The sequence below is a fragment of the Galendromus occidentalis genome, unplaced genomic scaffold (assembly GCF_000255335.2).
Source record: "Galendromus occidentalis unplaced genomic scaffold, Mocc_1.1 scf7180000077468, whole genome shotgun sequence".
Lineage (NCBI taxonomy): Eukaryota > Metazoa > Arthropoda > Arachnida > Mesostigmata > Phytoseiidae > Galendromus > Galendromus occidentalis.
Genome location: NW_003805456.1, coordinates 10,963 through 38,709, shown reverse-complemented (window position 1 = coordinate 38,709; position 27,747 = coordinate 10,963). Strand labels below are relative to the sequence as shown.

General features: G+C 51.2%; 4 protein-coding genes across 4 annotated transcripts; 3 read left to right on the top strand and 1 right to left on the bottom strand.

The window, feature by feature from the left end:
• Positions 1–1,577, top strand: LOC100899845 (uncharacterized). Its single transcript, XM_003744455.2, has 5 exons — positions 1–46; positions 354–483; positions 584–729; positions 819–948; positions 1,119–1,577. The coding sequence occupies exons 1-5, from the start codon at positions 13–15 to the stop codon at positions 1,360–1,362; spliced, it is 684 nt and encodes a 227-aa protein (XP_003744503.2). The 5' UTR covers positions 1–12; the 3' UTR covers positions 1,363–1,577.
• Positions 1,578–2,659: 1,082 nt separating this feature from the next.
• On the top strand, positions 2,660–5,576 carry Urm1 (Ubiquitin-related modifier 1). The gene is made up of 4 exons (XM_003744444.2): positions 2,660–2,928; positions 3,781–3,868; positions 4,016–4,064; positions 4,185–5,576. The coding sequence occupies exons 1-4, from the start codon at positions 2,832–2,834 to the stop codon at positions 4,251–4,253; spliced, it is 303 nt and encodes a 100-aa protein (XP_003744492.1). The 5' UTR covers positions 2,660–2,831; the 3' UTR covers positions 4,254–5,576.
• A 1,658-nt stretch (positions 5,577–7,234) lies between these two features.
• On the top strand, positions 7,235–14,899 carry dco (discs overgrown casein kinase 1). The gene is made up of 2 exons (XM_003744454.3): positions 7,235–8,234; positions 12,711–14,899. Exons 1-2 carry the CDS (start codon positions 7,241–7,243, stop codon positions 12,926–12,928), a joined length of 1,212 nt encoding a protein of 403 aa, XP_003744502.1. The 5' UTR covers positions 7,235–7,240; the 3' UTR covers positions 12,929–14,899.
• Positions 14,900–16,715: 1,816 nt separating this feature from the next.
• LOC100899563 (cGMP-inhibited 3',5'-cyclic phosphodiesterase A) lies at positions 16,716–24,347 on the bottom strand. The gene is made up of 15 exons (XM_029111767.1): positions 24,291–24,347; positions 23,958–24,118; positions 23,479–23,746; positions 21,969–22,096; positions 21,216–21,287; positions 20,184–20,442; positions 19,868–20,035; positions 19,389–19,538; positions 18,995–19,103; positions 18,671–18,848; positions 18,226–18,409; positions 17,958–18,120; positions 17,664–17,858; positions 17,427–17,572; positions 16,716–17,323 (listed from the first exon to the last, which is right to left on the bottom strand). Exons 1-15 carry the CDS (start codon positions 24,345–24,347, stop codon positions 17,228–17,230), a joined length of 2,334 nt encoding a protein of 777 aa, XP_028967600.1. The 3' UTR covers positions 16,716–17,227.
• Between the last annotated feature and the right edge of the window lie 3,400 nt (positions 24,348–27,747).

The window sequence follows — 27,747 nt, the reverse complement described above, 5'->3', positions numbered from 1 at the left end:
AACAGCCCCATCATGAACCGTTTTCTGATTGCTCTGGTCTGCACAGGTAAGCTCGACACACTGTGCTAGAGAAAGTTTGACGGTCCTCTTGCCAAGGTTCAGTCACGGAGGTCCTACTCGCGGCACAGATACCAGCGATCCGACGACGATCTCTCGCTCCTTTCTCTGGCTGGATCCTGAGCCAAAGTAGGAGCTTCGTGCTCCGTCGCGGATGCGACCAATCTTCTGGTATCACCTCGCCGCTGGTGTTCGACGGGACTTCGAACCTCGGGCCGCGATGAGCGACTCCTACTACCCACAATGGGTGAATTAGAATTTCCGGAAACCCTGAGTAATTTCCAATTCCCCTCAAGGTGCTCTGATCGCCGCCGCCCCCCGGGCTTGCGATCCCTTCGTGCTGGATAAGTGCACTGCTAAAGTTCTGTTTTTCGCGCAAAACACCACCGCTACTGTGGAACCCAGCGAGGTGGCCTGGGCTTGCGAGTGAGTACCGTTTTACCTTACGCGAGCTTCCAGCTTATACCCTAAACCATGTAACGTTGCCTTTGGAACAATCCGTAACGGGAGCACAACTTGACTTCAGACAGGAGAAAATCGCTATCGAGTGTCTGAAGGAGCACAACAAGAACTGTGTGACCGGTCTGGCGCAGGGAGTATCGAAATTGGTTATCGAAGGTGCTACCCAGGAAAGCGATCTGAAGTGTGAGGTTGGCGGACCGAAAAACAAAGGTATGTACGGCCGTGCATGCCTCCTACTTTAGAGATAATCATTTCGGTGAGACCGATGCGGGTTTTTGGTCACGCTCTTGTCTTTTCAGACTACTACAAATACGTACCATGCATCAACAAGAACGGACGTAAATTGAATAAGTGTATGATGGACGCCACCAAAGCCACGGAAGCAGCCACGCAAGTGCCCGCCAAAGAGCGAGTCGCTCAAATGTGCTGGTGAGTTCATCTGAAGATTCTTCCTGTTCCTAAAGATTCCAATGCCGTCGCACGATCCGTATTCTGGACAGTGATTCGCGCTGAAATCACCGAAAAATTTGAAATTCACGCTCGAAATCACCGATCTTCGTGCGAGAATGATTATGACATTTCACTTGGTTCCTTGACAGCGGTCTCCATAAACTCGAGGCCTGCGTGGTCGCGGCGACGAGGGAGACGTGCGACAGCAAGCACGCCAACTACGTTAAGGGAGTGATCGCTGGAGTCGCCGGCGATCTGCTCGAAACCGTCTGCGCCAAGTTCGGACCGAACACAAATTCCTGCAAGAACCTGTCCCCCATGAAGATCTCGAGGACCCAGAAGTACCTCACAATCATTCCCCCGGTCGTCGAAGTCCTCCAATCTCTGAAATGAGCTGCTCTATGACGTAGATACAAATTGTACGGCGACGGAAGGAAAAGCTCCCGAACAGGGAGTTGTTCCACGAGAATCTCAAACCGACTGTGGTCTGAACCCGCACCTTCAAGTATGACTCGGCAGCGCTTAATCGAAGAACACCTGGCGCTACCGCCCTGAATATATTTATCAGGTGGAACCGAATTTCGCTGCCTTGAGAATAGCAAGTGAGATTAAGATATTTAATAAATATATGAACCAAAGCTCTGTGAGTCCTCCCTTCACTCATAAGACGCGGAGCGCGTTATATCCCTCTGACAAGACGCCATTGAAAACCGCAGTCTCCAGATAACACGTCTGAGTGAGAACGATATTTGGGGCTAGATATTCATTGAGAGCCGAGTCATTTGTCGCACTGACATTCTTCTGTGCCGTGTCAGGTATACTCGCTGTCTGTGATCCTCGTGTACCTTGCCCCATGACGTCCGATCGGGCCCGGCACCCTGCATCGCAGTCGTTCCCGCCGTCGCTAAGCCGATCGGGTTGAAAGAACTTTTTCTTCCGTCGCAAGAAAGCAGATTATCTTCGCTTTCCAAATAATTGGAGAGGATTTTTTTTTACAGCGAGATCCATGGAACTTACGGGGTTCGTGCGTTGTCAAACCCTTGCCATGGATGTCAGTCGCTTCTACCGATCGACATCTTCTGGGGTATTTAGAATTATTGTCGCACTCAGTGACGTGCGACTGAGCCACGAATCAAATAATGACATTTAACGATGTCTGGCGTAGCAAGTCATGAATGTGGCGCGTCGAAGATAAATGACTCTCGCGACGTTCCGTTTCACTTCTCATAATAATGATGATAATGGGGATGGAGTGCGAGTCTCCTCTCGGCAAATATAAGCCAGCAATCATAACGAGCTCGTGAGCTCTCTACTGCGGAAGGGTTTCGGGCGACCTTGACTCGCCCAAGGGTCAAATATCGAATTCTTCCAGCTCCTCCACGCTCCGACGCGCTTACGAGCCAGAGTCCAAGAATCGATCTGCCGCAATATTCAAGGAAGCTGACCGCACGTTCTCCTTACGGGGATCGACGGCGGTAGATGCGGACTAGAGCATACATTTCGATCCGGCATCGTCACTTTGCCCGGAGCTCATTTTGAGTAGAGCACGGTGAGGAACTAAAGGACATTTCTGGACCGCCATGGCAAAGCTGCGTGAGTATTTGAATCTGACGCTTCCCGTCGGCTCCGGAACGGAACGCCTCGGCTCCGACGCTGCCGTACCAGCAAAGATCATCATCGAGAGTGACCTGTTCTTTCTCGGTTTTGAGAAATTTCATTGCCAGCTCCATTGAAATCCGTCGCTCTGTCAGCTTTACTCTGAACGCAATTTCTTGCCGGATTGCTTTCTGAAATCCCCTTTTGATGACCGCGTTGGACCCTCTGGATACTTGAGAACGTACTTCGAATCGCTCGGCACTACTATGTGTGATATCAGTCTCGAATTCGCCGGAGGAGCTGAACTCCTCTTCGAGAGTCGCAAGAAACAGAGTGTCTCCCTTCCACCGCAGGATCGGCCCTGTAAGTCCGTACATCTACTCCGTCGTTACCTCGACAATCTATACGGTCGGGAAGCTAACTCCCTCCAACGGTTTCCTCCGAACTCATAAAACGAAGCTCCATAGCACCTCACTCCAGTGACGTATCGGATTCTTGTTCTGTCACTGACGCATTGAATCGGATGAAAATAATGTAATTAGGAGGAGCTCCCTCATGAGAAGCATTCCTGGAAAGAATGGAGCCGAAGAATTGGTCTGGGAAAAGCCGTTCACTTCAGTGCGCGCCCAATTTCTAGCTTTCGTCTCGCTTGGCTTAGGGCGCCTTTCTGGTGACACCTGTTGGGTACGGATTTCACTCGCATATCGGAATTTTCGGGTTGAAATCTTGCGGCGAGTACTCCTAGGTTCCCAATCCTTCGCCCGGATCTTCCGACTTCTAGCATTCTTCCCGAAACTCGATAGCTAAGCGGCTCCTGTCGACATGCGCTTCACGCCTCTGCGAAACGCGCGTCATCACGCAGCCCGTGTGGAGATGAATCTTCGATGGGACTGACGCCAAGTCTCTCGAACTTTGAACAGCCCCGACCCGAAGTATAATCGCCTGACCTCGCGCTTGTGAATGACGCGGTTTACGGGAATCCGAAACAACCTCAATCTAGAGCTCGAAACCGTTTTTCATGTAAAGATAGCGGTAGGGGATTCGCGGTCCGCGCTCAGGCGGTTCAGTGTATCGAGGGAGATTGCGGAGTTTTCGCCGCGTGTGAAAGCTCCGAGAAATTCTCAAGGAAATATCATCATTCCAACCTCAGGAATCCCCGACATTCAGTCATCAATGAAATCCCTCCCTCCTGCTATATGATTCTTCTTCTTGCAGGGACGATAGACCTCCTGGTTAAATGGCTCGCGAAGAATCTCCTGAAAGGCAATCCTGAGATGTTCATTCACGCGGACGGTAGTGGTGTGTGAGTACCTTGTCGGGACTACCTAATCGTATCTCCCCCTATTCTCTCACTTCAAATATAATTCCCCATCTCGCGGTGACCATAATCTGCGTGGTTGCCGTCGATGTCAAGTTAGACTATCATGTGATTCTTTCCCGAATCCCTCAGTCGCCCTGGAATTCTCGTGCTCATCAATGAAATCGACTGGGAACTCCTGGTAAGCGTTTAGGGGAGAAGTTCAGGTTTGTGGTATACCGCTGGAGATTCTTATCCTTTGACCTATCGCCTGCAACGCTCGCTCTGATTAACATCTCGAATTATTCGCTCCTGCTTCTAGGGCGGCAAAGACTATAGGATCCAAAACAATGACTCCATACTCTTCGTGTCAACATTGCACGGTGGCTGAACAGGCTCACCCTCACCTCCCCGTCCCCTCGTCTCCATCGTTCCCGTCACTTTCAACGCTTCCATGTTTATAGTTTCTACCATTTTCCCAAGCTGACTGAATCCACCTCCCGATCTCGGATGTGGCTCATGACCGCGTAACTCATCATCCATGGATTTCCCTTCTTATCTCTACTGAGCGCCGATCTCAAAAATGCTCTAGTGTTTTCGTTGAGGTTTTCTCAAACCAATAATAATCGATTGATTCTGATCAAGCGGACCTGGAGAGCTTCCCACGGTGCTCAGCATCGAGGAGGGACTCCGAAAGCTCCGATGTCAGAGATACCATCCGAGCGGTATCACCGCAAGATGGCTGCTCCACTTTGGTGCGCGGTTTCGATGAGTTCGGGTTGGTGCGTGGAACAGATTCCATTCCTCGGTTTGACTGGCCCTACCCCTTCATACATTCCCTCTCGCACATTTCCATGGGGATTCCGTTCGAAGGAAATCGCTTTCACCTCACGAGAAGAACATCGATCAGGGGATTGGAACTGTCTCTGTCAATCACACATTTTTCGTTCATTGCACCCGAAAAGAAAAACTCTCTAATGCCCACTCCTCACGTAACGTCGAAGTCGCCTGGTCCCGGAGTCGGACGAGGAATATCGAAACGGCTAGAGCCAGGTGATAATCGGGGCACAGGGGTCATAAGGCAAGCATCAATAAATCTCAACGAGCACGCCTCAGATACTTCACTGCGATCGTACACCCATGGGATTTTCCGTTTGCGATTGAGGAGAATCATCATAAGCTGAGTTCGAAACGAAATTTTCGCTGGGACGACGGGTCTGATCCGTCCCTAGATATCGAGGCTACTCGAGGAAACAGGATGGTGCCGGGGCCCCTACCCACAACATTGCGAGACTCAGAAAGAAACTCGAGATTGTACGAAACAGAAACTTAAGCGAACAGTGACTCTGGAGGACTCGCGAGAGATGATCTAGAAATGAGCCCGGAATTCCACCCAAGACGATATCGATGTTCATTCGGAGATGAAGCCGTCACAATTGGAGAAATTCGGGGTTTCGAAAAAAAGCTGATTGCGCAGGACATATTTTCCGCGGAACTCTCATCGGATCAGAAAGTTACTTTAGCGCGCTGAGGACTGCTTAAGCCTCACTCACTCAATACATTGGAATGCATAGATCGTCGCTCACCTAACGAAGCTCAAGAGGCACGTGCGTACAGCTCATTGAATTTACGTTTGTCTGAATAGCTTCCAGTTGTATATATACTCGGTGATTATTAAATGAATGCGAAATAAAATGAGCAGAGCAAAGTGAAATTCATCGTTACTGTATCCGAAAGGCGGTTGTTGTTTTTGTAGCGCAGTCTAGACGTCTGGAGGTCTAGTCTAGACCACACATTCCGACAGTCTCAATAGCATTTGGATTTTCGGCATCGTTCAGGATTGCAGGTCCTTCTGAGGAACGGAGGTTTATCCCGTTCCGTGACTGTTCGGCGAAAGGATCCCGAATCCCTCGATATCCGCTTTTTCCCTCTAGATATCTGATTGGCGCGGTAATTTCCGCCCGGAACCGGTCCAGAGCTTCAGTGCTCGCCTCAGGAATCGGCCGTCAGTCTGGTCTTCCTTTTGCGTGTGTTCCTTTTGCAATCAATAGTTAGATTCCCCCCCCCCGAATTGTAGGACCTCGATGCCCGAGTCTCGAGATACGGCATGCGACATGGATTCCGCTTAAGGACCTCCCGACGGAGGCTCATAACAATCGGCGCGCGGTGGCGGCGATCGGCGGCTGCGCAACGAGCTTCCGTGTATTTCCTCGCTGTAGTTTTCAAAACCGGCTCGTGAGATCGGAGCCCGTGGCGAGGTCTCCAGCTCCCCGCTCGCATATCGATCACCTTGAGCGTCAAGGGTTCCGTCAGAATCTTTTTCTTTTCGTCGCTGATTTTTCGAGCCCATTCAGAGTTAGCGCGAGCTCTTACGAAATCTCGCAGGTTGTGTGTGTGTGTGTGTGTGGTGTGGAGAGAGAAGGGCTTCGTGTCGAAGCGCCCGAACCATTCTGGGGCTCGGCTTGGGCCAAGTGAGAATTCATCCATCGGCCAGACGTAGCAGTCATCATCTAGGAAGGAAGCAAGTCGTTCGCGGTGGAGATTTCGTGATCATCGGAAAAACTTGAACCGCTCCGGCTGTCCAAGTGCACGTAGTTGATCGCTGCGGTCGCTCCAAGAACGTGTCGGTCATCTCGGAGCCTTCTTCAGCCGTGCTGGAGCAGCGAAAAGGCGTGCTTAAAATGGCGATGTGGGGCCTCCTGCTCGTTCAATTGTGATCTTCGCTAGCTGTTCAGTGTGCGAGGATTCAGGCAGCAAGTAGCGGAGAACGCACTCTTGCTGCTCTTGCAACACGTGTAGCCTAGTCGGGAATTCTGCAGGCCCAGGAGCCTGATCGGGCTGGCTCACTTCGGAACTTGTGTGAATCACTTGGATACACACAGATTCAGACAAACGAGCACACACGGCCTCTCACAGACGGCCTCTCGGCAAAAGCTTTACGACAACAACAACGGGGCAGGATTGCGTTCGTGTTTATTGCATGAAAACTGTGTAGTTAGCTCGTGGAAGAAGAGGCGACTTCAGTCAACTGACTGACTGACTCACTGCCGACCATCCGACTGACTGAGCGACCGATCGACCGTCTGTCCGTCCGGAAGATTGTCCGTCCGTCCAAAAGACCGACCGACCGACCGACGGACCAGGCAAACGAGTGACCGACCGACCTGGTGACGACAACGACGTCGACGATCAGCTCTGCACGTCCAGCTTGCAAGTCGAGTCGTCGAGGCGAGTTGAATCAGTGTGGCTGGCCGACCAGCCAGTCACTAGCCAGACAGACATTTTCTACATTTTCGGCGAGCCGTTGTTCGACGGCGACGACGTCGTCGTCGATTGCTTGACTGAGGGAACGAGCTTTGAAGCGGCGTTGAAGTTATCATGGAACTCCGTGTCGGCAACAGATACCGTCTCGGTCGAAAAATCGGCTCGGGCTCATTCGGAGACATCTATCTAGGCACCAACATCACAACCGGTGAGGAGGTCGCCATAAAGTTGGAGTGCGTCAAAACGAAACACCCCCAATTGCACATTGAGAGCAAGTTCTACAAATGCATGCAAGGCGGTGTCGGTATCCCTCAGCTGAAGTGGTGCGGTTCCGAAGGCGACTATAATGTGATGGTGATGCAATTGTTAGGACCTTCGCTCGAGGACTTGTTCAACTTCTGCCAGCGGAAATTCTCGCTCAAAACCGTTCTGTTGCTAGCCGACCAGCTGATCTCTCGCATCGAGTTCATCCACTCGAAGAACTTCATCCATCGAGACATCAAACCCGACAATTTCCTCATGGGTCTCGGCAAGAAGGGCAACGTCGTCTACATTATCGACTTCGGTCTCGCCAAGAAGTATCGAGACTCCCGGTCGCAGACACACATCGCCTACAAGGAGAACAAGAACCTCACGGGAACGGCGCGATACGCCTCAATCAACACGCACTTAGGAATTGAACAAAGTCGTCGCGACGATCTCGAGTCTCTCGGCTATGTTTTGATGTACTTCAACCGGGGCTCGTTGCCGTGGCAAGGGCTTCGGGCCAACAACAAACGCCAGAAGTACGAAAGGATCTCGGAAAAGAAGATGTCGACGTCGATCGAGGACCTGTGCAAGATGTTCCCTTCCGAGTTCAACACCTATCTCAGCTACTGCCGATCGCTACGTTTCGACGAGCGTCCCGACTATTCATATCTGCGACAGCTCCTCCGTAATCTGTTCCATCGACAGGGCTTTACGTACGACTACATCTTTGACTGGAATATGCTCAAGTTTGGCAACACTAGGTTCCCTGCCGACCCTACCGTCCCGCCACAGCAACAACAGCAGCAGGCATCCGCTCCCGGAATGCAGATGGCTAGGCCTCTCGCCGCACCCATGGGCGGTAAGTGATCTTCTTCTACCTTTCTTCTATTCTTTCCCGCTGGCTGGCTCGCTCGCTCGTCCACTCCGTAGGACGGAAGGAGTAGCGAGTGATGCTTACCCACACGTGTCGAGATCAAGGTTCCTCCGTTTTCGGCAGTCGATATTGTCGGACGTTTTTGCGACGAGTCTGCCCCAGGGAAATTCGGGGAATTTTCCTGAGTACCGAGGTGTGCCTCCATTCCTTCAGTATCAGGTCGTGCATTCTAGAGCTAATTTTAATTCGATGTAAGACTCGAGACGGCTTGAGCTGAGCCCTGAGATGAAGAAAGGGGAGCTTCGTTCGCACAAGATCCTAACTCATGTATCCAACATCGTCGACTTTGGCCGGGAACCTCGTGGAAGTCCCATTCTCGGAAGATGTATCCGATCGAGAGCGTTTTTCGCCGAGGATTTATGCGCCCTTCGCAGAGATTCGATCCAGCAATGTAGTCGACACAAACTTCGGGACACCGATAATTCTTGTTCGCGTCCTCGAAGCCAAAATACAGCTCGTACTTGAGCCTTGAGATTGAAGTCTATCGCAAGCCGAGTTGCAAGCGAGGAGCCCGATGAGAACGATGTATGGAGCTGGCCAGCTGCTGCTTCTCGTTACTTCTCAGGCGACCTTGCCTCGTTCACGATTTTATTCAGACTTCATTCGGAAATCTATCGAAGCTCAAGAATAAATAATTCGTGTGTTGCCTGCTCAGGCGGCTTTCGCGACGACCGACCGGGGGTCGGTCGATCGGAGATTTTCGCTCCGTCTTCCGGCAACCAGGGTGGGCCGACCTTTTTCGCTCGTGAGCATCTATGCGTATTCTCTCGTTGATATATCTTTCTCGAAGTGCAACATGATTTCTCTCCTCTGTCCCTGCCATTGTTGACCGAGTGATAGTGTGTGTGTCGCTCCCGACGATGGCGGCAGAGGCGGCGACGTTGATCAGCAGTCTTACCAACGAGCCGCTTGGCCGATGGGCCTGCCCTCATTGGGGCGCTTTGTTTGTTAATCGTCAGCTATCTTCAAGTATTCGTTTCTACAACGCTCTTCTTGGCTGTACAAGCTCGTCGTTCATTGCGCTCAATATGGATCGGTTACGGCGTCGAGAGCCTCTCGGAAAATTCCCGTCTTGACTTCTGGGGACGATCTTCTTTGATTTCAACCTCGGAAGAATCCACTCATTGCGGTACGGGGTCCCGAGTCCCGAGGCTCGGCACCCGGGAGCACGAAATGCGCCGCTGTTTTCTCCCGTCTTGTCGGGACCTGCGATTGATTGGATCAAATGACTTGGGTTCTGTTTGTCTCGTAGGACGACGTCTCGTCGTGTCTTGAAGTGATGTTGACTTCGTCGACTGTGTTTATCTGACGGAGTCAACGAGTCTTGTCCGTGATGGCTTCCCTCCTTTCTCGGAGAAGGCGGTTTATTCGATGGCGATGATTCTGAAAACCATCCGCGAGCAGCTGTCTCGTGATTTTTTTCTCGAGGCAGAGGGTGCTTACCAGTTCCGTGAGGGTGACCCGATCACCGATCACCCTACTTTCCACAAAGCGCCGGAGAGCTCCACGAGGTATGATAATCGAATTTCGAGTAGACGAAGGCGAGCGGATAGCGAGCCGAATGACGCGTGAAAGAAAAGACGGGCTGGAAAAGGAACTCGTCTAATTCGGCTGTTGACTTCATTCCGGCGACGGGTTCTTCCCAAAGGCAGCGATTCTAAAGTGGGAAGAAAACACGATTGTCATCCATTACGACGGAGCTCTTGCTGGTCAGTGAGCAACGACGCCGAGACCGACGGTGTCAACCACCACCGCTACCACCACCGCCACAACAACAACAACAACAGCTTCAACACCGACGACAACGCAAGCGCGCGCTGTCCCATTTGTTTGACGGCGCCGGCATTGTTCCGGGCGTACACGTCACGGGCGTATGCCGCGCGCGTGGCCCCCGCAACGGATGTGCTGCTCAACAGGGTCTATTCGATCTATCCGTAGTTCTATCAGACTAGCCGTTCCGTTCATCTGTCGCCTGACGTAGGCCACTTGACAATCGCATGATCGGTCGGCTTCTGCGCTCGTTCGGTCGCGTCGTTTGTTCCAATCGACAATTAAGGGCCGCCGCGGAACCCCACAGTCCTTCATTCACTCCTTCATTCATTCATCCCGGTCTTACAGCTGACTAGTTGAGGAGCCTGAATGTTGCATGAACACATAAGAGAAATGGGCTCTTTCATCAGGACCGAGATAATCTCACGTGAACGGCCGGTGATTATGCGCCGGCCGCGGTGTCCTGTTATGGAGCTCAGACGTAAAGCCTGTACTCGAGTCCACGGCTCGGCCATACAAGCTCTGCTCGATCCAATCCCAGGTTTCAAATTCTTCTCAGCAGGAGGATGATGCCTGTCATTCGTCCGACGAGACGTTTTTTGTACCGCGACCGTCTTCGTAAGATACTGGCGATGTGGTCGATATCATCTATGCAGGTCTTTGGCCTGTTTTCGAGCATGTTGGTCATGCTCCAATTGCCCATCATCCCCTCGTCGTCCGCGCTTCATCCGATGCGCGTTCGGATTCGGGACTCACCAATCCCGCAAAATCCCGTTCCTGCGTCAGGAGATCCACCAGGAGGTTTCCGGACAATCGGAATCAGCATCTCTTCCCTTGACGGAGATAGTTTGGCACTTGCCCTCTCTAAATGGTCTCCATTCATTTTCCTATTGTGACGACGTTCAGGAATCGGTTGGAGGTCGCTTGATTTCCCCATGAAAAAGTTCGTGGAATTCCAGTGAGCTCTGTGAACTTCGAGGTTGAGGAGTTCTGACTTCGCTCAGTATCTCTGGTGCCGGATTCCGGTCGGAATTTCCTCCATTCCTTCTCGACTGTTGTGTTCTGCTCGAGCAAACTTCGCTTCTCGTATCGAATTCGACGGGCACGAAACATCAGTGAAGTTGTTTGGAAACGTCGCGACGCAGCGGAATACCCCGTGATCGGGGCGTTCCAACAACAACGGCGAGACAGTTTTTCAGCAGTATGCGCCGCGGACTATCACCCACGAAATCTGCGACGAATGCCCGCTTCATCCCGGATTTCGTAACTAGCGATACTGCGATTCCGAAGGACTCTTCGAATTCCTCTTCGAATGGTTCTTCATCCCATTGTCCGTGGATCTGTTTACGTAGATTCGTCTGTTGACACGGACGTCTTCCGTTGTCCTGCAGGCTGAGGCGATAGCGACGGTCGAAACCCCCAGAGGAATCGCTCGTCCGGAGACCCGGTCGTCAGAAGTTACTCTGAAAATTTTCTCGAGCTGCTGTGTACTCGTAGCTTTCGGTTCTCGAGGGGAACTTGTAGAGTTGAGAAAAATCCTCATTCCTGTTGTTGTTCACCACAATCGCTGCCGCCACAAGCGGCACCGGGCAGATGTCCAAGAGGGTTGTCGACCCTCCTTCTCTTTACTGTGCGTATCGCTGCCTGGGTGTGCGAAGCGATCGTCGTCCGCTCGCCGGCTCGTTCGTTCGTTCGCTCGTTCATTTGTTCGGCCCGGCGGCTACTTGCGTCGTCGGCTCAGTTGAATATATTCTGACTCGAGGGCTCACAGTTTTTTCTCGACAGCACCCTTCCTTACCAAGCACATCCGATTGGAGCTTTCAATTACATAGACTTATCGGTCGTATGTACTCGATGTTAGGAGTTCGGAGGGGAATGACAGGAATGATTGAAGCGAAAACTTCTGCTGAGCTCGCCCGACGTTTCTATGATCCCTTGGACCCGACTCGTTGTAGGGTACTTCGTTCCCCAAGTCCTGTTCAGTCGGCTTGCTCGTTGGGGGAACGTAGTTGATGTCCATCGCCAGTCTCTGCGGAATATTCTACAGAGACCTGTTCCGAAACCTCGTGACGCGTTCCACGGCGAAGATCTTCTTTGGTTTTTTAACGTAAATAAGAATTCAGCTCGAAGAAACCACAGGCGTTCGCTGTTGCGGACAACCAAGAACTATCAGCTCGATTACAGCTCGCCTGGCGTCCACAATCAATGCAGAGCTCCACATCCACTAAATTTCCAGAAAAGTTGAAGATTCCGATTCGCCTTCTGCCGGTGCACACGCTGCACGGCTCCATATGATTGCGCCTAGCGTATCTTATCAGTCCGTTTGAGTGACTTTCTTCCGATGCATCTCGAGCTCGAATAGCACGATTGCCACGATCAATGTGGAAACGATTGGAGAGGGTCATCACGGTCTTGATTGAATATTTCATCGATATCGCTCTGGGTGGAGCGAATAGAAAAATTGAATGTTCCCTCTTAACCTGAAAAGTCTTGTCCTGTCCACGCATTCGGAAACCGTGATCATCATCTCATCTCAGAATAATAGTCCGGGATATCCATCGCTCCTCCCCTCCAAACACTCATCGTGTGACCATGGTATCTAACATGTTTTTTTTCTTCCGCCGTCCGCAGGTGCAATGGTCGGGAGCAGTTCTGCCGCAATACATTCAGCCGAGGAACAGAGGCAGATGTCATCGAGGGGACTAGCGTCGGGTTTCCCCACCACGTCGACGGGTCAAATCATCGGAGTGGGACAAGCGATGGGAGGTGCACCATTGGGCGTTACAGCGGCGCTATCGTCGATCGCTGGTGGAGCTTACCCAAGTCTGGTGGGCCGCCCTACCCGCTGATGGTAACCGGACTGCATCCGTATAATATAGTGTTAGAGATGTGTAAAATTCAATCGTCGTCCCTCTCGTCGAAATTGTGCACACGATGATGATGACGACGTCGAGGACGACGATGAAAACGACGATAGCTACATCAAAACGGTGACCACAAACACAAACCAAGCCAGCTACGGGAGATTCGTACGCGACTCGCTCCCGTAAATGTACATTGATAGATGATCAGGCGACGGCGGAACGGTGTCCAATCTACCTGAGGCATTTACACAAGAGAATACAAAATCCACACAGGCAACCATAAGGGCCGGACACGGGGCCAGTGAGAGTTCTGTTTTCGGAGGAGTTTTAGAGGAAATGATTTTAACGATGCAGTAAAGGATGAGCTATCCATCGGGAGAACGGACATCTCACCTTGTTCAAGTGCCGATCGGGCATCGTTGGAGCCACAAGTCGATTCTCGACACTGCATCGTCTCCACCAGCTGTCAATGTCTCAGCCACGAGGGTCCCGGTACCAGAAGGTTGACAATGCTGCCGTGGTGTAGACGAAGCGTGGTTTTTCTCCTACTGCATATTTTCATCCACCCATGTGTTTCTTCGTTGTTCGCCAGCGACTCTCTCTTCGAAGCGGAAGTTCCTCACGAGGAAAAACTTGTTGCCAACTCGGCCTCGTCGCGATCTCGGTGTCAAGGGAGGGTGTCAGCTCAGTTCTCTGCCGGCGACTGGGGTCAGAATAGGGAATCGGCGAACGGTGCCCGAGGAAGGCACAGGGACCGAAAACAGTTCAAGATGTAACAGAAACAACAGAAACAATTACTAGCACGGTCGACGAAAGCATCGGTCACGCTCGAGTTCCGTGAAATCATTGTCGCCGATTCGAATCATTCCATGAAGAGAAATGCCGACCGTCGCGAAACTGAAATGGGAAATTGCAGAGATAGCCGAAGAGTTCACGATTCGGGAATCTCAGTGAACTTCTCGATGCGCGAGAAGAACGAGGGAGAATTGAATCGGAAGAGGTCGTGCCTGAATGAACGAGGAGCACAATGTGTGGATGTTGAATCTGAGGATCAACTCTTGTTGTGAAATGGTAATATTACTGTATATGTTTTTTTTTCTCGGGACTCCGCTTTGATACGTGTTATTGCGTGACATTGCGTGACCGGCAACGAAATCCCGAACGCGCCACGCCGCGTCGGAAGCGCCGCTGTCGAGAGGATTCCGCTTAGGCGAGCTGATATGTGAAAAATAGTGTAATAAATTTTGTCGAAATATGATGATGGTAATGTACGAATCGATAGACACTGGTCTGATCAGTGCTTTCGCATACACCGGCGAAAACCGCGATCTACGATACTGTATGAGTTAAAGACAACACAACAAACACGACAGTAGGGATTTAGACTTTTCCAAGCAGCTGGAAGGTGAAGCAGCTGAGGATTTTTTGAGACTCCTCCAAAAAATTCCTCGTCCACTTCCGCAATCTCTTGGACATCTTCTCTTTCTGATGCTCACCATCGGACGGTCTTTCTGGACTTCTTCACTCGCTCTTTCTATCTTTATGAGGCGTCTCGTCGACTAAGATGGTTCTCGCGAATCCGCTAAAAACCAGAAGATTTCTCCCCTTGAGGAACCAAATTGTCCCGGTCGTTCTCCCGAAATGAAAGCTGAAACTTCTCTCGATGGGAAGCGGAAAGAAAAAACTGCGAGAGTATCTTTCTCTGAATCATTTCATTATCTCGATAACCATCCCTGAATGTTTCATCCTTCTCATCCCCTCGTTAATGGAACACATGAGGAATCGTGTCTTTTCTCTCCCGGAGTTGCCAAGTTAGAACGAAGGAAAAGTCGGAGAAAGACTCTGTTTTCGACGAACTCTGTCACGGATCTGACTGATTCTGCCGGCAATCGTAGATTCAATGAGATTTTTACTATGAAACATTTCGATTGAGGATCCAGACTCGAACTTGAATGGTGATGGTGACGACCATCACAATGATAATGGAAATGATGATGATGATGAAGAATAAATACTTGGATTGGTGTTTGTATGGAAAAATAAGATCGCTCATCGTCTTCTGCTTCGTACTGCCCTCGCATTTCCCCGCCGTCGAATATTGCGGGCCATATCTAAATCTGCTTACAAGAAGAGGAAGAGAAAAGCCCTGGCTTTACAGTCGACAAACAGTTCAATTTGTTTTAATGAATTCTCTTAATTAAGAAGTTCGTCTGTCATAAGGATGCTTCGATATTTGTTCCTGTCTCAACATCCCCATCACACATTACATGATAGTTTCACATGGGTATCTATTCGCTTCCTTTCTCTTCGCTTTCGACAGAGATCAGATAGTCCGGTTAGTGTTGCTCATCTGATACCCTTCAAATAATTTGATGATAGTTTCATTTTTTCTCTGAGCTGGTCTAAAAAACTGTGTTCCAACTGATCAACGATAACGGTCGCAGTTACTCCAAAGTCCCTTCGGTTCCTCAAAAAATTATTAACAGTGCTCAGTAGACGAGTCGTATTCACTCGTCATTTCTCGGAAAGTCTCCTCGAATCCTTCGATTTGAGTTCGTCTATCCGCTCCGATTCCATCGTTCCAGGGCCGGTGGAAAATTTCCATCGATTCAACAGTATAAAACAGGTTACATCGATTCGGTCGTGTGTCGTGTGGTCCTATCAAAAGTTCTTCTTCGAATAATTTCTTTTGCTCAATAATTCGCATCGTTAGATCCCAAAACCAGCAGACCGGGTAGCTCGGAATCGACCACCCTTCCTCTCTGGGAACAGGCCCGTCAGAGCTCGATTGGCGGATCCTGATACTGATTAGAAATTCGGAATCACGATGCGATTTCCAAGGACGGGATCAAAACTAAGAGAAGAACCGCGGAGCATCTTGTTTTTCTATACAGAGCAGAACTTCATCGAGCCCGAGTGTGCCCGGAAGTCGTCGTACCACTTTCCGTCGCTTGATTTGCTTCTGGGTTTGTGGGATTCGATCCATCATCATTATCATCCTCTTCATTCATATAAGTATACCGATAATTATTATCAATATCAATGACCATGTTCAGTGACATTTTCTCTTATAGTTCTCTCTCTTCCAGTCTTTCCTCTCCTCTATCTGGTACAATAAGAAGACTCGGACTGAACAATTGCGGTTGGCCTCCAGAAGTTGTGCTCTGTCGGTCGTCTTCTAGTATGATGTGAATATTTTGATTTTTGCGCAACTGTACCTTCCTTCTCGTTTCACGTCAGTGTTTTCCTATCACGATCCAAGGGTCCGAAATCGCTCTTCCGCCCTCATTAGTTTCTATGAATGTTCAGCTCTTCTTCTCTTCGAAATGTCGCCCGCTTCGGGAGCAACCTCTTAAATTGTGATCAAAGTTTTCGTGAGAAAAATTCGACGATTCATCCGTGCAACGCTACCGAGGAGACGCTGCGCGTTAACTTTATTATCTCTACCTAGTGTTCCGTCGGGCTCTTTTTACAAAGTTTCGTTTGACGCCGCCCTCCGGCTGAGATTTTTCAAAATCGCCTGTGCAGCCGTCAGGCTCATTTTCAACGATCGAGACCTTAATGAGAAAGACGGTCTCGAAGGAATACGATCAACTCGCTACCCAAAACTTTTCTTTGTCATCGTTGCTCTCTATCCATCCAACGTTCCAAGAGCCGTGCTATGGTCGGGCTGGCCGACTGACTGTCTGAGTGACTGTTCAACAGACGAGCCTGATGTTTGGCCTTTCTAGATTTTCCCCATCGACTCAGAGCAATATTTGTTCCCCTACTCTCTCTCAAGGCCCCCACAATCAGCCCCCGCAAGCGTGGTAGCATCCCTTTGTCTCCTGTGGCACGTTCCAATTCCTTGCGTATCAAAAGCGAACTCCTAAGCATTGAATTCTTGCAGACAAATGACGAAGACAATCACGCTCCAAGGTCCGTCCGTTGATGATTGACTGCGTACACGTCGGTGACTTCCAGCGTCTGATAATCGCTCCCGCTGACAATATTCTCTTCTTGGTCCTTCCGCTGCCAAAGCGTAAAACAGTATGGCGATATCACACTTCCCTCGTGTTTCGACTGAGGGATTCGAGCTCCCCGCTCTCGACGCCGTCTCTATCAGTGTTGTCATCGATGAACTTTCACACGAATCCGATTTCTCCTCTGAATCGCTATCCACCTATCGGATTGTCGAGAGACGGTGAAAACGGAGGGAGTCTCTCAGTGTGCTTCAGATTTTTCCGAAGGGGCGTGAGGTGTTCTTTTCGGAATGGATCACTTCACAATGAGAAATGGCTTAGATTAAGGCTCGTCCCCTTCGCCCTCTTCGCCTTCTTGGAGACTCGACGTCGATTCCTGTTCCTTCTCGATGACCTTGATCCAATGCGCGTAATTGTCCTGCAAGTCAATTAAAGAGAACATCGCGAGTCTGGAACGGGCACCAGCGGAAATCGAGAGGAAATTTGTGAGAAAGTGCTACCGGGGGATGTTGGAAAGTCACCTGTAGGTGTTGGGTTTGGACGCAGAAAACTTGGCTCGCTCTTCTTGGATTGGGCTTCCCGTATTCTCGGTTTTCATCATCGTCGAGGTTGGTGTCACTCGACGAAGCATCATCGTCTGTAAAGGGTTTGGCCTGAGTCTCTACAACTGAGGAGCTCTCTCCGACAGTTTCGGGAAACGGATTGAGCGACGGGATGGAATGAGCTCTCCGAAGTCTCTCTTTTTTCTAACTCACCACCCGATTTATCGTTGAGAATTTGAGGATCACCATCCACGAGGACCCATTCTCCAGGCAGGAGCCCGGCCTGGCCATATGCATTGCAAAGGGGTGCGACGAGATGCTTGATGAACGATTCTTGAAGTTTGGCAAGCTGAGGTCGAGATCGGTCCATAAACGGCGATACTGGGAGACCGAGTCGTTGCTCCTCATCGCCTGCGGGGACGCATTCCAATGATAAGATTGAACCGACTGATGGGGTAAACTGCGAGGGGTGGCTTGTTGTCTCAATGCGAGCGCATGCCCTCTGCTTACCTTGTTCATAGAACTCTTCAACTATACGATGCGTCCACCGAACGTGAATATCTCGCTTTTTACACGGCCCATTGATATCGGAAAGTTTGATGGCCATCTCGCTGACAAGAAGACGATCGGCCTCGTTCGTCCAATCGAGACCGCTCCCGTCCGTAATATTCATCTAGGGACGAGATGAGTATTATCTTCGGAAATTCTCGGCCAATATCAATCTCCATGAATTGGGGGGTGGAATGTCATCCTGCCCTCCATTGCGAGCAGAACTCACTTTCGCGCTGAACTCTGCGAGAATTTCGAAGTGACGTTTCAGATCTGTGGCTAGAACGCACTCTATGACGAGATATCGCAGTCTCTTGAACTCTGCTTTGTCGAGATTACACAGAAAATCGTACTCGGAATGACTCATCAGAAGCGACCATGCTGCCGCCGCGTGATGATTCTCCAGGACGGACCTACAAGGAAGAGCCCGGAACTAGTATAGTAGGTATCAGGAAGATTCGTCGCATTTCAACTCTCTCGGGTGGAATGAGTAATTCAAAGAAAGGCTGATTGAGTCCTGCGGCCGCGTAGGCGGACCTCAAGAGAAGTGGGGAGACCTTGCACTGGAACGGCAGACGTTTCCGTTGACCGGGTCAGGACGGTGTCATCCCCTGAGAGAGCTTGTTGACTCGATGGACGGGGAAGCCGATTGCACGATGGACGACCGCACGTACCTGTCATTGTAGAGGATGGCTTGTGGGGCGTGAGTTGTCACGAGAAAAGCGTTCGTCCGACCTGGATGGTCGAAATCGTGCATGGCCGCGGCCAGATACAGAGCCATGAGCTCCAAGGCCGGGAAATTTATGCCCATGATTCCGTAAGGTAGATTCCCTTCGCTGGGACAACTTTGCGCTGTAAAAGCGGGGCTCAATGAACTATGCGAATCGAGGGAAAAAATCCAGGCACATGTAGGAGGAGGAGTCCATTCGGAATCAACCGTGTGGTCCGAGTCAATCAATTCACCTAAATAAATCAATAGATATCCATGACTCACTCACCGAAGTAGGTTTGATGTAGAGGGGAATCTTGACCGGTGGATGGCTGACTGGAATCGGAGACTGGAACTTGCTCCAGACCTGGGATTGGCTGAGATGTCAGGTGATACACCTAGCGTGGAGAACTCTCCGTAAGTAATTAATTATCGCCTCCGAAGCCTCTAGAAGCTCCCCAAGATAGATGTCATTCGAAATTAACGCGAGACGGAACATGTTCAAATGAACATTTTCCCTCGCGGCTCAACCGGCCGAACGAGGAAACCGCTCTCGCGAATGTCTGACAGGAGAAGGATCATCAGGGTTCAAATAATGACGGTTTCCTTATTCCGGCTCGGAGCTGCTCTCTACGAAGAATAATGAGCAACAGTTGAAACCTCTACGATTCATCGAGACTTACTCCGTGCAGAACATCTGCCGCGTGCATTCGATTGTGATACGGCTTATCTCTGTAGCCGTTTTCGACCGCATGCAGAAACGCTAAAAACTGTTTCTCCGGAATTTTAAACGACTCGAAAAGGCCGGTGTCGTGGAAGATTCTGTAGCACATCTGTAAACGGTCAGAGAATCATCTTGTTAGACTTCGACGGCTGCCTCGCCCGGGCACTGGGAAAAGAACCAGACTAATTCGTATAAGGAACCACTGTTGATGGACCGGAGCGATCGAGTGGCCGACTCGAGCGCTGCCATGTCTGGCAAGCCTCGATCTTTTGAATGGACTCATGACTTCATGAGCCTTTCAAATCTATCGAGCGGAATAATGTTATGGAATATCTCACGGGGAACGGAAACTCGATCGAACGGCTTTTCAAAACAGAATCCGATTCGGCGATACGGTCAGGAGGAGAGCTCCCGCTCTATGTCTGCGGGGACACGTACCTTGCTCAATATGGTGTTGGGATCTTTTTCACTGAGATCAAATATCTGAAAATCCCAATCGCCTAAAGTGGCCAATAGCGGATCGTTCCGAATGGACATCACATCGAATACTTGTCCGTTGATATGGAATACGCCCGGTGACGGCGAGGAAATTTCTGGCGGTTTGTTCTGAAACGAACGAGCGCGAAAGTTCAGTGGGCATGCCCCCGGGTACTCGAGTACCTCAAGTTCTGTTTCGAGTCTCAGAATTCAACACTTGAGGGTGAATTCCGCTCGGAGGTGCACTTGTTGACGGTCGCTATGATGATTTATTTACCTGTTTGATTGGGGGCTCTTCTGGAATTGTTTGACTAAAGCTGCTTCTCCGACCGCAGTGGCTGCAGATTATGTCTGATCGTTGGCTCTCGGATCTTCGGTCTAGTCGAAAACGATCTCTTTCGTGTCCGTCGGGAGTCAGTGAATCACGTTTCACAGTCTCTAATAAGTTGAGCTGTCCCTCAGATCGAAGTCGATCCTGTCGACATTCAACCGCGCCCTCCGGAATACTCGAGGGAGATTCGGCCTCGTCGTTACTCCTTCAATTTTCGAGGAGACATTTCAATATTATGATTCATCACATCACCAGACCGACGGTTCCGTCCGACCCGGCATGCCCGCTGATAGGTATAAAGAGAATCCATTGCCGCCGTGAGCTGCCCCGAGCATAGCGGAGCACCGTCCAAACATCGACCGGTATTGAAAACCATAGAACGATATCGATGACGTTTACTCGATGAAAGCTCTGAAGCTCCGCTGAATTTCAAAGGGGCCGGGGCGAGCGTAACGAGACCGAGGGTCAGTGATCCGGTAAACAAATAGTCGCTTTTGAAGGCACCGACAGTGTCGAACAATGATTCTACGGTTTCGAGAGAAAGGGGAGTTCTCGATTACTTAAATCAAGGCAATCTGGACCGGCGCTTATGGCGAATCATCACTTCTTGGAATCGAAGCACGTAACTTCCGTCGGAGACCTCAGAGCGAAACACAGACGGCATCCTAATGACAGACAAAGCCAGCAACAGCCTCTGACTCTTAACCCACGAAACCGCAGCTGCCAACGCGCACTAGCAAATCTTTCCCGGAGCTGTCGGTAGCCGGAGGATGCGAGTCACGTCGGAAAGCATTTTATAGATCGATACATACTGATGCGATCTGCGGTTCTCAATCCGTAATGACCGCCGACCCTCACCGAACGAGCAGCGACCACGCTCGGGAATGCCGGGAGCTCGTTGTTTCGAGCAAGAGAAACGAGGGAATTCAGGTACAAGAGGACAGAGGTCAAATAGCTGAGAGTGGACGTGGAACTCACCCTGGTTCTAAACTTAACGAATTTCTATCACCCGGAGGACATAGCGAAGATGAGGGCGAACGCAGCGCAGCACTAAAAGAGAAGAACAGGTATTTTCCCATTAATTTCCTCTCGGACCCGGGAAGTCGATCTCATCCGAAGGTATCGGTGACACCTCCTCTCGACCGTAAAGCATTCCCTGATGACCATTCTGTCGTTCCGTACTCCACCCAAAATCGCAGCATGTGTATTATAGGGCGCAATTCGCAATCAGGAGGCATAGTAGTTAGTTCTTCACGAGCCCAATGACAAGAGTCAGATCATGCAGATAGAAGTTTCGAAAAATCGGAAAAAGAAAATGAAGTCCGGGTTTGTTGGGTGAAAAATCGTGAATGAAGAATTGTGGAGTATGAGGCGGATGGAATAAGCAGCAAATCGACGTCGGGAGTCCTTCAGCATTGGATCCCGCTTGGATCCCCCAGCATTGGATCCCACGTGGATCATGACTCCAGAGATACCCGAAAAGTTCTCAAACACGATTTCGAGCACTTTTCCGAATTTTCAGGAATAGCGTAAGTATGGTGGCGGAAACGTATCCGGCTCCGCCTATGAGAATTCTATGAGAGCGCACCGCAAGCTTCTACAATCACGTGATCTACCCATGAGCATTCCACGTTCCGGAATTAGGGAATCAAACCGAAGTGAGCATTCACCGGTATAGACCTCGACCGGCACCAAGCACAGCGACTCCTTGGAGAAGTCCGAAAGACTCACCTAAAGCTAGTGCTTCTCTTGCGAGAAGGCTCTGGCTCTAGCGTCGGCATCCCCGTGGCGGAGGTCGTTGTAGTCCATGTTGAAGTTGACATTCTCCGCAGAAGTGAAGGCGGTAGGTGCCGCCGTAGCTGTGGAATTAAACGCAAACCTGAGCTCTGGCATGTTCGAGAGAGATCATGAGCCGAGGGATACCGAAAACAGTGCAAACGATACGTCAGGATGGGGCGAAATCTGCGGTCCAGTCAAAGAGGGGGGAGGGATACGCTGCCGGTAGGAATGTCGGCAAGGTCTCAAAAATGATGAAGACGTCCCAGATCCCTACGCTTAGCGAACGGGAAGTTCGAGGGTTTGCCTCCCTCCTTCATGTACGCTCCCGCTCCCAGGTTACAATTCCACGGAAAATTCCGATGGAGCGGAGCGACCGAATGTTCCTGCCCCGATCGCGATCTCCCTTCGATTGGCATTCGATGAGGCTCGGGCGGCTTGCTCCGCTCGAAAAAGTCTTCTGCCAAGCGATAGATACGAATATTCTCGGAGCAGTGATTATTGTTCATCACATCGCATGCGCAATCCAACCGATCGTTTTCAGCAATCGGAGGTCAGCGGCTGCTTGCAAGGATCCCCCCTCGGAACTTGGACCCTGTGTGAGCGGTCATCGAAGTGGATTTGTTGTCGACATCTTCTAAATCGAGGACCCTTAGGAGCGTCTCCGGGAGAACAGCGATCAAAAGTTCTTCGATCGAACGGGACATTACGCAATTCGTAATCGTTCCCTGTACGCTCTAACGGGCACCGCATTGACCGACCAATTCCAGTCTGCTCTCTTGTGCAAGGGTACTCGTTGCGATTGGAAAACGTGACGCATCCATACAGCAAAGCAGTCGACGAGAGAACACGTCGACCGACTCAGTCAACGACCGAAGCGGGAAAACACAGGCCCTCCGACCCGAAGGTGAATCCTGCTCCTGAGCAGAGCAGGGTTCCGCGAATTCTGTCTAACAGGCAGAATCGGATCCCTCCGGAGGCATACAATACCCGTATCATTATTATTATTTTATCCGCAACCCCCGCGAATCGAGTCCGGCGAAACAGAGCCGGGGAGAGCCTAATAAATATTATCTCGACCGGAGAGAGCGCGTCCGGCTGGGAAGAAGCCTCGCCGAGCTCCTAATGCGGTGACTCTAAGTGCAGGTGTTGCCCTTCGCGAGTTGATTACATGAGTCACGTTACAGGTGGGAGAGACTGGACTGTTCCTTCCTGCTCCATGGAGAAGCGTTCGTCGACTCGCAACAGTCATACCGTTGCCCTCGATCAATTCTCAAATTTCAGATCCCATCTTAGCCTCGCAGGTGTTTTTCCGCAACTCCATGCAGAAGATTTCATCTCGCCTCCTGTTCATCAATTTTCCCTGAGCTAACGGGTCGATTCTCGGGTTTAGGGGTTCCTATTGTCGGCTGAGGGAACCGAGAAAATCGTGAGGGACGCCTCAGGCAGGGATAAAGCGACTAACCTTAGGAATGGCAGAAGGTTTCTCCCCGGTGTAAGGGAGATCCTCTTCTTGTGGATCGCAAGTTGGTCTCAGTTCGACTGCCAGGGACCCTCCCTGGCTCCCCCGCTGCTTGGGGGGACCTCCCGAAGGGCAGAGCAGACTGCTTAAGGCTCGGAGTCCACATGTTATGTGTGGAGGTAACAGTGGGTCCTGGAGCATATCTGTGATCAGCCCATGCGCCTCCGTCAACAGCGCTTGGTCCAGGCTGGGCCCGAGACTCTGGAAAGGTTGAAATTTGATTTAGAACATCGGTCTCGATCTCAAACCCTCGAATTGAGACATCATTGACATGAAGAAAGAAAATTATCGCGATCAAGAAATCAATTTCTTAACGCTAAAAAGCCTATTCGAAATTGTCTGCTGTCACTGTGTTCCTGTGTGCGTCAGCGTTCTCTGTAGAGGTCCGATCCTAAAGTTTCGATCACCACATTATGTTCGCTACCTGGTAACTCTTGTGGGTCGTCGTCCCTGACTGGAGGCCCCTACTGGGTCCCTCGCTCTGGTTCGCCAGATCATTTGGGACCTGACTTGTCGACGAGGGAGCCGAGGACCCCCTCTGGCAGGGCCGAGGGGACCGTTTGTCCTTCTGGCTACGCAGGTTCTGTGGATTGCCAACATCCGCCGAGTTACTGTCACGCGTCTGAGCTCATACCGAATCGAATGCGTTCCCGGAGAGATTCCCATATTTATCGAATTTCCCCATGTCTCTCGCTCTCTCTATAAATCTCAAGCCGGGCGCCTTCCCTCCCCCGCGAGGAATTCCGAAATCTTACTTTGAGCGACGAGGACTGAGCACCGTAGACTTTGACTCTGCCCTGGTTAGCTCCCATGTCTCTTGGAAAACCAAGATCAAGACAGGACTCGGAGGCCCGGCTGATCTATTGCTGCTGCTCTGGGAGTTCGACGGTGGCGGATAGAGAGGAGGCAACAAGTTCACAAGAAATCCATTCCGAGAGTATCTTCTTCGATTGAGGACCGCTGACGCCTGGGATGCCTCGGCTATGTACGATTTGGCATGTTTTGTACTTGCTTGAGCTGAGCGAGTTTCGCACGAGAGACCCCGTTCACACCGACTACGTTCGCAACCTCGACACGATGCGATCGTGCCGCGACTTTTTCTGTTGCGCAGAATTGTCGTCGCTTCGCTGATGATTCGATCCGATGATGATGATGGTGATGGCGATGATGCCCCGAGGGCGGCCGTCGTCCAACGATGGGCGCACCCGAATTTCGATCCAAGCACAACCAAAAGGTGACGATGATCAAGATGGAAAATCTCCGAGGTTCCGAGCTCCGAGTTCCGACGAAGACGACCCGGACTTTTCCCGAGGACAAGAAGAAGAAGACGACGACGACGACGACGACTACGATGGCGCTGATGGCATCGACGCCTCAGCGTCGCGTCACGGCTCACGTCGACCGTCTGCCGAAAAACGTGCGCAAATGATGAGCATGGTTTGCGCGATTTGCAGATCCAGGAACTCGCTTTCGCAGAACCTCGACTCCGCAACCACGCGGCGTCGATGACGTTCGAGTGAGTTTAGAGCTCCCGTCGGAGGACGATAGATTCGATCAGAATCACTTTGATCGGTCACATTGGCGGGAACTGCGACGCGACGCACGTCGACAACAACAACAACGACGGTCAGGAACCTCCGGGTTCCAGGGCGGCACTCACGCAGACGTCCCGACTACTTTCTATGAAACTCTACCTAGAGAACCTGTGCTCGTGCGGCAGCCCCAGCCGGTACCAGGGCCGTCCTGTGGCTCCCCGAGTATTCACGAAGCGCGTCGGCAAACACTCGGCTTGACTTGGCAACCCGTGGGGACCGAGCGGAGTGTGGAATTGCTTGAACAACAGCGGCCACGACACGGGGTACTCCGACTTGATGATGATTGCACTCGTTGTCTATCCACAAACGTTCTACCTCGGGAAACGGCGGCTGGCGACAGCCAACAATGGCAGCGGGCTGCGAGCCCACGAGTACACACAAGAACACTCCGATCGTCAAGTTGGCAGCGTGCGTTGGGGCAACTTTTCTGGCTCGTTCTCTGTAGAGCAGTCTTTTTGTTTTTCCGCTCGTTCGTTCGGTCGGTCCGTTTTTCCGCCGAGCGTGCGAGTCCCGTCTGTTCGTTCGTCGGGTTTCGTGGTTCACAGAACGAGTGGCCGACCCGTCGCGGCTGCGTCTCTGTCCTTCTCGACCGAGGTTTGCACCAGCGCGAATTCCGGTGCGGTCAGCCTTCAGAAACCGTCACCACAAGATCCCTAATCCGCTATATGTAGAGGAGAGGAATCTAAACCGAGCTGCTTGCTACAAGGAGCTGATGGAGGAAGCGAGGGTCTCAGCGGCTGTGACGTCAGGCGTCCTCCTGCGGGGCCGAGACGCCCGCTGCAGGGAACTGACCACGCGGCTTCCCTCGACCACTTCCCGGGACGTCTAGCCAACTACGAATCGACGGCAAATAGGCCTATTTCGAAGGTTACGGTCGCATCAGAGACAGCTTTGGCACAATAAAAACACAGGGGTACGCCATGTTGGAGCGGAAAGACGAAAGAGTGGACCCCAGAAAGGAAGGGCGGGCGAGGGCCCAAAATAACAACAGGCGAGCCCACAGGTGGCCGCTGACTGGAGCTCTCACGACCGAGCTCAACCTCAAACAAGATCTCACGGCGGCTGCACCGAGCTATCTTTCGCAAATAGAATGAATGACATTTCTTTCGGAGATCTCGGCTCCGTGCGTACGCAAGGGATTTACCCGATGGAGTCTTCCGCTGGGATCGCATCGATTCGACGGGACTCCGGAGTGGGGTTGCGGTCGGATGTGCTGGGTGAGCTCAAACTCCGCGATTTTCACCGTCAAGTGTTCAATCGGATGTACGTTTTTTTTTGGGGAAATACTATTCATTATCCAAATGCAGGAGTAAGAAAAAAAATCTCCCATAAACATTAGGACTGGAACTTATGTACGTCGATTGCATTATTCTGCAAGCGGGAATCCGGATTCAATTCTCAGCGGATACGAGTGTGCTCACAGAAGCGAGCCGACGCTCTCATTCACAATTAGATTAGACGCTACTCGCCGTTTTCTTCTCCAATCACTTGATTTGGACCGACAAACGCCCTAAGGAGAAAGGAGAAACGATTCCGTTCCACGGAAAAAGGCAGCGTTCGAAGCCGAGCGCAGACGAAACGGTATCGTCGGTCGCCCCTCGTCCCAAGCGTATGTATTTATAGTTCTTTTGAGCAGGCCGAGAGAACGTGTTCGTAGTGGAAGCTGCTTACGGCGAACAACAGCAGGTGGAGGAGAGGAATACGAAATGAAAGCCGTCTCGTTGTGTTCGTGTTTATGTTTCCCATCATTTACCCTTCGGTACGACTCAGACGGTGAGAATTTCCACCGAAGGCAGCGATTCTAGTTTGCTCCGACAGCATTAGAGAAGCTCGCCGCTGATTGCAGAATGAATCAGGTGTGTAGCGAAAATACGATGTTTTTCATTTGCATAAGCAATCAACGAGTCGCGAGTCAAACTCCTACGCGCTGGCCAACAACGACCTCCCGCGTGCTCGCATCCGCCGTCGCCATCGTCGTCTCGCCGCCGCCGCCGCTGCTAATTTCGGATGACGAAAATTACCCTATGAGCGAGAGGAAGGAAACGATTCGCTTGGGGACTCGATAGATCGCGGTGTCTTGGCGCGCGAGCTCGTTTGCCTACCTACTACTCTCAGTCGGTGGATCAAAAGGAGAGCTCCGTCCGTCGGTAGGTAGGTAGGTACGTTCCGGAAAGCAGGGCCGAACGCCAAGCGAAGAGCCAGATAGGAATATTTTGCTCGCGTGAACGAAGACAGCGGAATGATCTCGAAGGCTGCGATTTTCGAGAGGAGGTAGTTTTAGAAGCAGTCGTCGACTCGGCTCCGGACCAACATCACGGCCGGCCTACCTCAGAGAGAGTTTTGCCAAGGAGCTCGCTGCTGGCGCCACCCCTACCGCAGAGCTCCTCCGCGCCGGATGGTGGTTGTGGTCTTTATTTTAAGACCATTTAGACTAGAGCTCCGCGAGGAGGATGGGCAAGTGCGATCGAACGTTCGGTACATACACTCGCCGACGAGGAGCTTTGCGTCATCCGCAGCTTGCTCGGCGTCATCATCTGCAGAATCATCATCGTTATCATCATCATCTTCTCCAGCTTGGATCGCTTGTATTTAAAGTGTGCGGGCCAACCTCAAGGCT